Genomic DNA, 14,645 nt, shown 5'->3' with positions numbered 1-14,645 from the left:
ACTTTTAACTCCAGCGTAACTATCTAAACACCCAGACCCAGCCATGCATGGGACACCCATGCACACAACCCCGAATCCCCCCACCATGCCCAGTGGGCTCACCACAGCACCCCCATTATATATTTAAGTGGTTGCAGGTTGCTTTAAGAGCTGATCACATGATTTGATGGTGATGTCATTTGGGTGTTGCAAAGGCAGCTGTTTTACTCTGTTTTCTGCGCCGGAAAGAGCTCTCACAATAAACCTCATTGTCAGTTTGAATCTACGTGTGCAAACCACATATTTTCATTTTGTTAAAACCCACAACTCCTAACATATAATTAGAACAAACCCCTTACATTTTGCACATTATATTTAATCTGCCATGTTCTTGCCCATTCATTCAACCTGTTTATATCCTTCTGCAGCTGTGTGTCCTCTTCACTGCTCACTTTCCATCTAACTTTGTGATGTCAGCAACCTTGGATAAATTATACTCAGTCTCATCATCTAAGTCATTAACATAGATTGTAAATAGCTGAGGCCTAAGTTCTGATACTTGTGAATAACCAGTTAGTCACAGACATTCAGGAAGTCCAAAAGCAATGAAGCCAGTATCTCTTCAGGTACTCTTTTAAAAGGAAAAGGAGCAAATGGTTTGGTCTGGAATGTACTGCACGGAAGTGTGGTGGAGGCAGGTTCAATCGAAGCATTCAAGAGGACATTAGATGATTTCTTGAATAGAAATAATGTGCAAGTGTACAGGGAAAAGTATGAGAATGGCTTTAAGTCATAATGCTCATTTGAAGAGCCAGTGCAGACATGATGGGCTGAATGGCCTCCTTCTGCACCGTAACCTATGATTCTATGTAGGTCATTAGGTCCAGGGAATTCATACCAGTTAGTCCCATTAATTTTTCCAGTACCATTGCTTTACTTATACGGATATCCTTATGAAAGGGTTAATAATCATACAAGTTTAAAAATCACAAACTGCAAGCTGCTAAACTCAGTCACTCAGGAAAACCACAGGTCTTGATTAAAGCAGACCCAGATTAAGAGTCAAGGACTCTTAGTTACAAGGGTGGCCTCAGTCACACAGCATGCAAACAAGAACTCCATTCGATTATGCACAGCTGCAGTTTGTCAATGTCTGTTCTAATAAGAGACAATGGGATGGGGGATTTGATATACCAACGGTTAGCAAGATAACTTCATAATTGTGTGGAAAGAAATACGTGCTTGGTGATATTATAATTAGGTAGATGCACACAAGTTGCAATTGTACAACTATATCCTTATGTTATCCCAACTGTTTATTGAGAGTGGATATAGATAACTTTTCTGCAAATATACATTTTTGATTGTGATATGCTAATTTCTTGTAACTGGATCTCAACTATAATTGTTTGAATAGTTCTTGAATCAGGACTTTTTCCTGGGGTACCACTATTTGGAGCACTGGGACTAGTTCATACTATAGTTCATAATAAAGGCCTTGCCTGAAACTCCAAGAGTCTTTGTCTGCTTTGCTGAAGAGTGAGCGAGTGAAGTGCACTATAGCCAAATAGCTGTAATTTTTCTCCCTAACACTTTAAGCTCCTCATTTGGTTCTCCATTATTTCTGAAATGTCTTTGGTCTTCTGTCACGAAGACATATACGTATTTGTTTAATGTCCGCCATTTTCTTATTCCCCAATATAATTTCCCGTGTCCCTGCCTCTAATAGGCCCATGTTTTCTTTGCATTTCTAAACAAACAATTATAATTAATCTGTAAATGTCTGTTACTTGTCTAGTCTCATTTTCTTTGCTCTTTCCTCATCAATCGTTTGGTCCTCCTTTGCTGAATTCAAAAAGCCTCCCAAATATTCAGGTCACTACTCTTTTTGGAAACAATACACACCACTTCTTTTGATCTAATTCTATTGTTTAACTCCATTTGGTAGCCTTGGTTGGGCTTTTATGCCTTAAAGAAATGTGTTATATATGATGTGCTAATTTATCAAATGCTAGCCATTGCTTGTCTGTCATCTTATCTGTTATTAGAGTTTCCCAATCATTTACCTTAGCCAACTCGCCCTTCTTATCTAAGCAGCTTACTTTGTTGAAATGCAAGGCCTTCATCCGATATGATTTTGCCAGATTACTATAAACAGCCTGCATTCTAGAACATTCAGAAAGTATAGAGCAATGTTTCACAGTACTTTATATGGCAATAGACATAGGACACTAACAGAAAACAGGAAGATAAAAGCATCACAAGGTTGCAAGAGCAGTGTAAGAAAAACAACCTCAAGTAAGTCTCAACCTTAAGATTCTTTGGATAAGGACAGTGCCCAAAGACAGGGATATTCAGCCAAACGAGCAGCTGTGATGCAGCAAGGAGAAGGATACAAGTAAACCACTGTTGGAGGAAAAGAGACTCCAGCTAGGACCATTTAAACCCATTCTGGGTGCTATTGGGGGCGGGGAGAGAAGGGAAACTGTGTTAAAGATAACTAATATCCCTTACCTTGCAGACTGGCTTGCGCTCTGCAATTAGGATAATTTGATAAAATATTGTGCCTGAATCCATTTTGAGAAATAAATGCAGTGTAATCAGATATTTAAATATAATGAACAAAAATGTGTTGATGATTTGAACTGATCAGGATACTTTGCTAAATGCATTATAAACATAAATTATAATGTATTCAATAGTAATGTTCCTCAAGGGCTCATGAATGAGATGAACATGTAATATAGCTGGATGTGTAAAACTGGGGCAGAGGAAGTAATTTAGGATATGACAGAAAAAAGGGTAATTACATCATCAAGTGAGAACATGTTGATAACCACTTTCCTACGTGATCATGGATAAATATCAAAACCATGCAAAGAATTCCTACAGTGCAGAAGAAGGCCATTCGACCCATCGAGTCTGAACTGACTCTCTGACAGAACATCTTACCCAGGACCCTCACCTTATCCAGGGGAAAAAAAGACCTCCAATCTATTGCTAGGATCATTCAAATTTCAGAATGACCGACAACTTACTTCAAATTAGCTATAATATTGGAATACTTGTGTGTGTGTGTGTATATTTATTGTTAAAAAAACAAGGTCTGTAAGTTGCAGCTCTAGGCTGCTCTGGAGTCGTGTTGCAGCCTTTATGATGTTATTACATGGCTGCTAAATGATTCTGCCCGAGAGAGAACTTCACCCTGTGGTGTGATCACTTACTCTTGGTTCCCATTGGTTCATATCAGGTAACTCTCTTCTGCTGTGCTGAAATAAAGACGCTACAACAACATATGAATGGACACCGCTCAACATTCACCAGGCAGGAGTGTTCCCTTCCTCTCGGGGAACACTTCAGCAGTCAAGGGCATTCAGCCTCTGATCTTCGGGTAAGCGTTCTCCAAGGCGGCCTTCATGACACACGACAACGCAGAATCACAGAGCAGAAACTGATAGCTAAGTTCCGCACACGAGGATGGCCTCAACTGGGATCTTGGGTTCATGTCACACTATCTGTAACCCCTACAACTTGCCTGGGTTTGCAAAACCTCACTGTCCTGGCTGGAGACAATTCACACCTCTTTAACCTGTGCTTCACCCTCTCTCCACTCACATTGTCTGCACCTGTAAAGACTTGATTACCTGTTAAGACTTGCATTCCAACCATTATCTTGTAATTGAGTTTGTGTCTATATATGCCCTGTTTGTGAAACAAATCCTGCTCTCACCTGATGAAGGAACGGCACTCCAAAAGCTCGTGCTACCAAATAAACCTGTTGGACTTTAACCTGGTGTTGTTAAGACTTCTTACTGAAATAAGGAAACAGACACCAAATACACAACATCCCTCCCCCTTCAATTTTCTTATGCAATCTTCAAAATCGATTTACTCAACCCACATTCTAAATAACCATTACACATACAAGTTAGACATTTGTAAATCGATGTAGCAATTGTTCAATGGGATCTTGAGATTTGCACTTAATGTAACACTTCTAGAGAGCTTCAACAATGCACAGTTTCAAATAGTTTTGCATGGAAATTCTTCCATGCAGGTTTGCTGTTTTCCTGAGTTCTGCCCGAGACTGTGCACTGACCAAGGACTACACACTGTATTCTGCCAACGGTATCACTCTCCAATCCACTGTTGATTGTTTTCTCTGTCAAGTAATTTACTTGACAGAGAAAACAATCAACAGTGGATTGGAGCATGCATGCATGTACTGTCATTGCAATACAACACAGTCTTGCATCTTGACAGTTCTTGCACGAACTTGATTTGTTACTTGTGGAGGAAATAGAACATAGAACAGTACAGCACAGAACAGGCCTTTTGGCCCACAATGTTGTGCCGAGCTTTATCTGAAACCAAGATCAAGCTACCCCACTCCCTATCATCCTGGTGAGCTCCATGTGCCTATCCAATAACCGCTTAAATGTTCCTAAAGTGTCTGACTCCACTATCACTGCAGGCAGTCCATTCCACACCCCAACCACTCTCTGCGTAAAGAACCTACCTCTGACATCCTTCCTATATCTCCCCCCATGAACCCTATAGTTATGCCCCCTTGTAATAGCTCCATCCACCCGAGGAAATAGTCTTTGAACGTTCACTCTATCTATCCCCTTCATCATTTTATAAACCTCTGTTAAGTCTCCCCTCAGCCTCCTCCGCTCCAGAGAGAACAGCCCTAGCTCCCTCAACCTTTCCTCATAAGACCTACCCTCCAAACCAGGCAGCATCCTGGTAAATCTCCTCTGCACTCTTTCCAGCGCTTCCACATCCTTCTTATAGTGAGGTGACCAGAACTGCACACAATATTCCAAATGTGGTCTCACCAAGGACCTGTACAGTTTGCAGCATAACCCCACGGCTCTTAAACTCCAACCCCCTGTTAATAAAAGCTAACACACTATATGCCTTCTTCACAGCTCTATCCACTTGAGTGGCAACCTTTAGAGATCTGTGGATATGGACCCCAAGATCTCTCTGTTCCTCCGGTCTTCAGAACCCTACCTTTGACCCTGTAATCCACATTTAAATTAGTCCTACCAAAATTAATCACCTCACATTTATCAGGGTTAAACTCCATTTGCCATTTTGTTCATGTTACTCTATTTCTGGTACGTGGGTCACATGATAAAGTTCTTTTGCTCTTCCTGATGTACCTATTCGGCATGTTTTCCATTGACCATGTTATCAATAGACCTGAGTTCTTCTTTATTCCATGTATCTGCTTTCTTCTCTGCCACTAAGTTCCTGCACTCTTGTCTTCACCACTTACAGTTTGGTCTCAGCCCATTTCAGCTCCACTTCCCTCAGTTGGTTTTTCAACAACTCATTTTCTTTATCTTGATAGTCATCTCAAGTATCCTTAGCTGGGCTGAAAATTTTCAGTGGTCCTCTCTGGCATGAATACAATCTTCAACCCGTTTTTGAATTTGTTCCAACTCAGCTTCATTTTACATTGCCTCATTAAGTTGTCCTTCCTCTTGACTTCATTTTGTCAACTTTTGCAACTTTTTAAATTAGCTGTTAATCATTTCACTTTGATTTTGTCTTCTCTAGAGCTTTATTTCTTTTTGTGATTCCTCTTTATGTTCAATAGCTCCTAGTTACTGAAACGGAATCTCATTCTCAGCATGCACTAGCTTTACTCTTGATCCATTTGTCTCATGTAAAAGTTGCTCCATCCATTCGGTTCATCAGTTTGAGCTTTTTCCTCAGGCGAGTCCATCATTCTCTTCGAACAACATTTGGAAATGATCTCTTCCTACTTGTGCTTTGCATATTTTCAGATAACTGCCACATTCTTTTTGTAATAGTTGCATTGAACTCTACTTCTCTCAACAGTTCCTCCTTCTTATTTTTAAATTGGACAGTTCTTCTGAATTGCTAATTTGTTCAACAGTTATATTTTCTCTTTGGCTTTGTCCATTGCTCAGTCCACAGCACCCTCGAACACCAGACAGTTTCTGCCTCGCTGCAGAATGCCAATTTCTCCAGTTAATTTGTGTATTCCACATGACTAGTTGTTTGATCATTCAGTTGGATCTCAGAAGGATTCCCAATATACTTTGGTGAATGATAGCTATGCTTTAATTTCTGCTTCAGCAGCATGGTGACTCTTGCATTAGATGATACAGGATGTCGTACATGAGTGCCACGGATCAATCCTTGAGATGCTTCACTCCGAGGTGATCAGTTCTCTCACCAATCACAAAACTGATCACGTCCATTACATGGGTTTCCCTTGGCTCTTCTCGCATTCCATGCTATCACCTCTGTTGCTGAGTTCTCCTTGTGCCTTTTTCTATCAACCATTTTTACCTTTTATTCACAGGACCACGATTTTCTTAAGACTCTTTAGCTTGTTTTCTTTTCTTTTTTTGTTCCTAAACTGTCAATCTTGACTACCTGCAGTCCCTTGGTGCAGGGATAATTCCCTGCAGGCTCTGTTCAGATCGGGAGATCTGCAATCTCAGCTTTTCACTTTCTCGCACTACTGGGGCAAGCTTTGCAGTTCCCGGAGACTTCTCTTTTTACTTCTGAACTTGTCTAACTGAAGCAAATCTCTGCCTTCTATTTCTTCTTTTTAAATCTGGACCACAGCTAGGTTCTGGCTGAGTATATCTTCCTTTTACTTCAAATAGCCCTGACCTTTTCTCTTTAACTCAGGTTTCACTTCACCTACACCTGAAGGCTAATCTCTTTTCATTATAACTTTCTATATCTTTCCAAATCTGGCTGGAATTCTGTGACCTCGCCAGCTGCTGGGATTCTCTGCTTTCGCTGCAATGAATGGAGTTTTGGCTAATCACCACATTCTCCATTCCCGTTAGCAACGACGGCAAGGTGAGCAAGATTGGAGAATTCCGACCACTATCTACAGGCGTTTGCAGCTGTAGGCTGCCCTGGAGTCATGCTCCAGCTGTTTATGATGTTAACTACATGGCTGCTAGATGACTCTGCCTGAGAGAGGACTTCACTCTGTGGTGTGGTCACTTACTCTCAGTTCCTATTGGTTCAAGTCAGGTGACTCTCTTCTGCTGTGCTGTCTTAAAGAGACAGACACCACATACACGCCAGTACACAAATATATATTATTCATGAACTAACCATATGCATATTACATGCAAGGATGGGTGCCATGCTCAGTCAGTTAACAATAATACAACATAAAATGATTAATGTGGCAGCGCAGAGCGAAAAACCTTTAACCAAAGCACTAACACATGCTCCATAGCAAAGGCACTTTATGAAACAAAATAACATAAACACACCTAACAGAAATATGATACCTAACAGAAGCAAAGTAAAAAGAAACACAGAATTGGGATTTCTTGAAATCAAGGTTGAAGTTCTGTAAGTTAACAAAGAAATTTGGATGACTAGTCAGCATGAAATAACATTCACAAGATGGATAAAAGTAACAGTAACAAAAGGGTGCTAATTGAAATTGCCAAGTTGACTCTCATTAGTCGAGGTGTTGCCATGGTGAATGCATCAGGGAGCTGTTTCTATTTTCCCCCACGCTTCTGTTTAATCCAAAAAAAGGCACGATGCCTGGACATGTCCCCTTTGCCTGTGGAGGGCAGGTCCCTTCATATGTAATTGTAACAAGCATAAGACAGCCACACTGAGCGCCCAACTGCTAAGTAATTCTTAGCATACTTGAGATTGTTCAGCAAATGCTGCCCAATTGTGGAGTACAGCTAACGTTAGATATTAGGTTCTGAGGTTTTTAAAATATTTTTATTCATTCACAAGATGTGGACATCGCTAGTTAGGCCAATGCTTACTCCCCACCCCTAGTTGCCCTTGAAAAGGTGATGGTGATACATCTTTTGAACTGCTACAGTCCATGTGCTATTAGAAAGGGAATTCCAGGATTTTGATCCAGTGAAGGAACTGTGATATGGTTCCAGGTCAGGTTGGTATGTGGCTTGGAGGACTTACAGGAGGTGGTGTTCTCGTGCATCTGCTGCCCTTGTTTTGCATCACTAACAATCATCACCCTTTTCTCCTGCAGGACATTTTTGCTCCCTTTGAAAGCTGGCCTTCTTGAGCCTGCCCTGATGAGTGCAAGACGGAAAACTTCAACAGCATTTCTCTTTTTTCAGCAATAATAATCATCTTGGATTACTCATGTTATTTAAAAACACTGACAATAAATCCTGACTATGTAAATTAAACAGATTATAACTGGTTTAAAGCACAGGTTGGCATTTATGGGCTACATGAGTGCTCTATTTCATAGAATCCCTACAGTGCAGAAGGAGGTCATTCGGCCCATCGAGTCTGCACCGACAACAGTCCAACCCAGGCCCTATCCCCATAACCTCTCATATTTACCCCGCTAATCCCTCTAATCTACACATCCCAGGACACTAAGGTGCAATTTAGCATGGCGAATCAACCAAACCCGCACATCTTTGGACTGTGGGAGGAAGCCGCAGCACCCAGAGGAAACCCATGCAGACATGGGGAGGATATGCAGACACCACACAGACAGTGACCCAAGCTCAAGCCGGTTTGTCATTAAACAAACATGAATTAGAAGGAATAAAAAGTGGTGGATATATTGGATATCCTGAAGGATCGCATGTTGTACACTTTGCGGAATTAGAGGCTAAGGATACATCTCCTTTGAATTTGGAACAGGCTTCTCAATGGAAACAGGATGGCTTGGAAGTGTTGCGAGAAGCATAACTTGCCCTCTGCTTTTACAACCTATGTGCTATATACAAAGTGCCTCTGCAGGGAGTAAGTGGTGTCAGCTATGTGTGAGTATAACTTTGATAGCTGGGTAATAAATATAGATATAATATCCATTAACTATAATATAGAAACATAACAGTTATTAAAGCCTGTTATACAAAGGGATTAACAACAATTAGATAAACAACTGTTAGATCAGAAAGTCTTGTTTGAGAGAAGTAGCTTTGGAATAATCAACTGTTTACAAGAATAGACTATCAAAGGATTTGGGAAGTTACCTCACATGTCTTATCTGAGACATGCATCTTTATACACCACATTTTATCTTCATCAAAGTAGCACTGCTTGATAGATACTGAAACTGAAAGGCTGCTCTCTCTGTTTACAGTTAGACCACTGTGTTTCATTCTAATAAAATCTGTTCAGTATATTCTGTCATCAAGTGGTTTGTGCTTATTTAAAACATGTTTCTGTGAACCAGAGAAGGAAGAACATTGGATATTAACCTAAGAAAGTTCAAGATCGTGATGGCGCTTGAAAAGGAGGACAAGGAGGACAAATCGATTGTCTAGAATACAGGAATCCACACTTCCGTGTGGATGAAAACACAGGCACAACTTTTTGAGTGACTTATCGTTTCCAGTTGGTGAATTGAGAGTGCAGCAAGGAAAACAATAGAAGCATCAGAGAGGTAAAGCTGAGTATCAAAGCATTCATTGGAAAACTGACCGCAGGGTTACAGCTGATGCTCTCAATGATATGTCAATGAAAAGATGAGGGAATTAAGGATTGAAATCGGAGGCACATCAAAGCATGAAAAATAGAAGCTCTTGGAGACAATGCTACATCAACACTGTGACAGCTAAGAGTAGAACGAGAATGACTGCAAGAAATTTATTGAACATTGACAAAGTGGACAACAGGGTCACATGAAGTCAGAAAGGCCAAAAAGAAATGCCAACGAGTCCTAGCTAGAGTCATACAAGCCATCATTGATGATATGACTGTATGACCTCATGTTGCAGATATTGGATAGCAATGAGCAGGGAGTGATGATCAGAATTTAGGTACAAGGCAATGATATATTCCAGGACTTAATAAAGAAAATGCTGAAAATCAAATATTCAAAATGCAGTTGTTAGAAGTATTTTTTTGAGAAAGTGGTAGAGGCTGGGGTGAGAAGGTGATGAATAAGATAAGGATAATCATAGAATCGTATAGTGCAGAAGAGGCCCTTCGGTCCATTGAGTCTGCCCCGAATGACAGTGGTCATTGGATTAAGAAAGGGAAGTTGGGTTGTCGGGTATTTAGATTGCAGAGGATCGAGGGAGCAAGCTTCATGGATTGGATACATTAATTTATGGTGAAAAATATCAACTGAGCACTGGTGAGAAGAGGCATAAAAGTACATTTCTTGATTTTGAACACATCCAAAATTCTCTTTAGAATACAGATTAAATTACTGAAAGGGAAGTGAGGAAGTACTGGAAGCAGACAGGGTCCTAAATCCTTACACAAAATACCGCTCCTGTGTTTTCTGAAAAATTTCTAAATCGTAGAAATGCAGGGCAATGCAAAAACGTAGCTGATTGCTGAGGATTTAAGATGAAACTCAAAATACAATTAAATCACAGCTACCATGAATAACAAATCTAATTGAAATACAGCTGGATTTGACACAGGTTGCTGAGTGCCAACAATGTTATGGCGAACTCTATCCAATTTATTTAATAACCATTGGTGACATTACCAAGGTGACAATGTCTGACAAGATTTCTCCTTGCCAGGTAATGAAGCAAACACCTCAGGAAATGCATGCAAAATTGCTGTCCACCGTAACCAGATATTCCTTCAGCTCTATAATGCAGTTAATTTAAGTATCATTAATATTCCCTTCCAAGCATCTCATTTCTCTAAAATGTCAAATCACACTCAAGGCTGGCTAATTTTATACCCCAATCCTTCAATTCTGCTCGTAATCTAAATGAAACCCTTATTCATGCCTTGTACAATGGCTTAAATGTTGTCCGCCCTCAATCATCCTTCATTCCACTTCAAATTGGAGTTCCAGAATTATTTTGCCACCATGCTCTGAACCATAACTAGTGCATTAACATTCTCTTGAAAGTATTCTGAATATGATCTTACTGTTGGAGTAAAATAACCCATTTGAAATTCTGATTGTTGTCTCCAATATGTGCCCTAGCACTTGTGGCTGTATTTTACATACCCTTGGTGACAGATTTGAAGGTGGGGAGCTCAATAGATCTAGGAGGAGGCCCACTCATTGTTTATTTGCCCAGCCCTGCCACAATCATACCTGTGGTGGAGGTGGTGTTGGGTGACATGCCCACTAGTGGGCCAGTTGAAGAGCTTATGTTAAGGACCTTGTTCTACCACTGACAGGAGTTAACTGGCGGCATGAGAGGCCCAAGCCAAGCAAGAGTCCAGCAGGTTTTATCCTCCCCCAGGTTACCCTCCCAACTCATGGCCTCTCAAAAATCAGCTCCTCAAACCCTACTACCCGGCCAAGACCTGCCCACTTGGCACCCGACAAGACCCCAAAACACATACCCAAATCTTGATCCAATGTCGCACATCTCTGTCACGAAGTACTGGAGAGCAATTGGCCTCTGACTGGCCAACAGGTCTCTGAGGCCACATCTCCTGCACCAGAACAATGGAAGCCACGCCTCCAGTCTACCAACAGCTAATTAACTGTCAACTACAACCATAGCGAGCACCCCCAAATACATGGTTTCGTATGAATGAATTTAGAGTAAAAATGACCAACAGTCAAGCTCTCGACACAATATTATGCAGTGAGGACTGCCACATCTGTAATAGAGTGGAATTCAGTTCTGTACGATTACATTATTTCCACAGCTCTTTAATCCTGGTAATTCTCCCTGCCTCCCCCTCCTCAACTCCTTCCTGTTCATTATTCTCAGTGTGGTAATAGTGTGGGTTGAAGACAACAATTATGTGAAGAAACACGACAGCGTCTCACAAATCTCAGGAACACTGCAACAATCAAAATCCCAAATAGGCTTCAACATCAATAAATCCCGCAGTGAAAACGTTACACATCCTCATTGGTCAGAAACAATTGCTAAACTGCCCAGTGAATAAATTAAAGTTTTCTTTCAGATCTCTCAATAATATGTGGTTCAAAATATACTTTAGGGATAACTAAACTAAACATATTACAGACAACAGAATAAATGATATTAGAGACCAATGTTTCCTTCCAATTCTGATTTTTAAAAAAGCAGTTTAGCAATGAAGGAATCAAATAGACATTAGAAACAGAAAACATTAACAGTTGTAACTTTTGGGAACTTATCTGTTACCATTTTAGAAATATTGAATGATTTTTAGTCTGTGTTTTTAAAAAAACTTTTAAAACTCCAATAGATAAAATTAGAAATGCCATATTCTTACTAAAACATCAAGTCAAATATCAACTTACTGATTCTTCATCCTGAATCATCTGTACAATGTTATCAAGCACAGGTGCAAGATTCCTGTAAAAGACAATATTTATTTATATTAGTTCAAGAGATTTCTCAATTAGTACCAAAGAAAAGTTATGGCACAGAAAGAAGCCACTCAGCCCACTGTGTCCGCACCAGCGGAAAAAGAAAACTAACCGCCATTCTAACCCCACCTTCCAGCACCTGGTCTGTAGTCTTGCAGGTTACTGCACTTTGGGTGCAGATCCAAGTACCATTTGAATGAGTCGAAGGTTTCAGCCTCCACTACCAAACTAGGCAGCAAATTCAAGATGCCTACCATCCTTATGTCCTGTCTAATTCTCCTATGAATCAACTCAAATCACTGCTCCCTGGTAATTTACCTCTCCTTGGGGAAATACATCTTTTTTGTCGTCTTTACTTCGCCTCCTGTAATTGGTGCACCTCAATTAAGCCACCCCTCAGCCTCCTCTGTTCTAAGGAAAGGAATCCTACTATCCAATCTTTCCTCATTGCTGTAATTTTTACACCCTGGCTATCTTATTGTAAATTTCCTCCGAATTCTCTCTATAGCAATTACGTCCTTCTGATAATGTGGTGACCAGGACTGTACACAAAATTTCAGCTGAGGCCTAACCAGTATTTTGTATAGTTCCTGCATTACATCCCTGCTTTTGTATTCAATACCATGTCCAATAAAGAAAAGCATTCCATGTGCTTTTGTAAATTCCCTCATCCACCTATCCTGCCACCTTCAGGGACGTGTGGACAGGTACTCCAAGGTGTTTCACTTTCTCCATCCCTCTCAATATTCTCCTGTTTATTGAGTATTCCCTTGCTTTGTTTGCCCTTCCTAAATGCATTACCTCTTCTTTATGTTGAAATCCATCTATCACTTCTGCGCCTACTCAACCAAAACATTGGTATAATTCTGGAGTCGATAGTTATCCTCTTCACAATCAACAACGGCTAATTTTTGTGTCATCTGCAAATTTTCCAATCATACCACCCACATTTAAATTCAAATTATTTACACCACAGATAGTAAGGGGCCCAACATTGATTCCTGTGTGGAACACCACAGGAAACCACTTTCTAATCACAAAAACATCCATTGATCATTACCCTTTGTTTCCCCTTTCTGAGCCAATTTTGGATCCAACTCACCACATTCCCCTGTATCTCATGGGCCTTTACTTTTCTGACAGGTCTGCCATGTGGGACCTTGTCAAATGCCTGACTAAATTCCATGGCACCAACATCCACCGCACTACCCTTATCAATCTTCCTAGTTACTTCCAATAAAAAAGAGACTAAATTACTAAGACATGACTTTCCTCCAACAATAGTGGACTCGTCAACATTAAGAGCATTCAAATGGTTATTGGATAAACATATGGATGATATTGGAATAGTGTAGGTTAGATGGGCTTTAGATTGGTTTCACTGGTCGGCGCAACATCGAGGGCCGAAGGACCTGTACTGCGCTGTAATGTTCTAAAGCTATGCTGAGTTTCCCTGATTAATCCGTTCCTTTCTAAGTTTACCCTTGCTCTCAGAATTGATTCGAATAATTTGCCCACTACTGAAGTTAGATTGATTGGTGTATAATTATTTGGCCTATACCTTGCACTCTTTTCAAATAATGGTACTATGTTCATAGACGTCCAATCCTGTGGTATCTCACCTGTATCAGGTGGGGATTGGAAAATGATCCTCAGAACATCCATTATTTCCTCCCCAGCTTCCTTTAACAGTTCGAAAAACAATCCATCCGGCCCTGGTGATTTATCCACTTTCAAGGATGACAGTCCCTCCAATACTTCCTCTCTCGTTATGCTTACTGTATCTAATATTTCACAATTCTCATCTTTAACTAGAATGTCTGCATCATCCCTCTCCTTCATAAAGACAGAGACAAAGTACTCATTAAGAACTCTGCCCACATCTTCTGCATCCACAACAAAGTTATCTTATACATCCCTGGTTCCTTAGTTATCCTTTTGCTCTTAATGTACTAAAAAACATCTTTCTTTCCCCCTTGCTTTTACCTGCAAATATATTTTCGTATTCTCTTTTTACTTTCTTAATTTCCTTTTTTAACTTAACCTCACTTTCTATACTCCTCTAGATTTTCTACAGTATTGAGTTCTATATGATTGTCCCAGGTTTGATTCTAGCCTTGGGTGACTGCGGAATTTGCATGTACTCCTCGTGTCTGCGTGGGTTTCCTCTGGGTTTCCTTCCACAAAGATGTGCAAGTTAGGTCATTTGGTTATGCTAAATTGCCCCGAGTGTCCCAAAATGCATAGGTTAGGCGGATTAACCATAGTGTACCAGGTTATAGGGATAGGGCGGAGGAGGTAGGATGCTCTTTAGGAGAGTTGGTGCAGACTCGATGGGCTGGGTGGCCTCTTTCTGCACTGTAAGGATTCTATGGTTCTTTTGTCTGATGGATTATTGTAA

At 40.5% G+C, this 14,645-nt stretch overlaps 1 protein-coding gene across 5 annotated transcripts in view; it reads right to left on the bottom strand.

Annotated features, from left to right (window-relative positions):
- LOC144511333 (F-actin-uncapping protein LRRC16A-like) overlaps positions 1-14,645 on the bottom strand; it is a 380,857-nt gene that overhangs the window by 146,865 nt on the left and 219,347 nt on the right. For all 5 annotated transcript variants that reach the window (XM_078241629.1, XM_078241637.1, XM_078241604.1 and 2 more), the window contains one exon: positions 12,176-12,230. In XM_078241629.1, coding sequence (XP_078097755.1) covers positions 12,176-12,230 — 55 coding nt within the window. The remainder of the gene's footprint in view (positions 1-12,175; positions 12,231-14,645) is intronic.

This window comes from Mustelus asterias, chromosome 2 (genome assembly GCF_964213995.1).
Source record: "Mustelus asterias chromosome 2, sMusAst1.hap1.1, whole genome shotgun sequence".
NCBI lineage: Eukaryota > Metazoa > Chordata > Chondrichthyes > Carcharhiniformes > Triakidae > Mustelus > Mustelus asterias.
The sequence above is the reverse complement of the archived record's forward strand: the minus strand, read 5'-3'. Positions and strand labels throughout refer to the sequence as shown.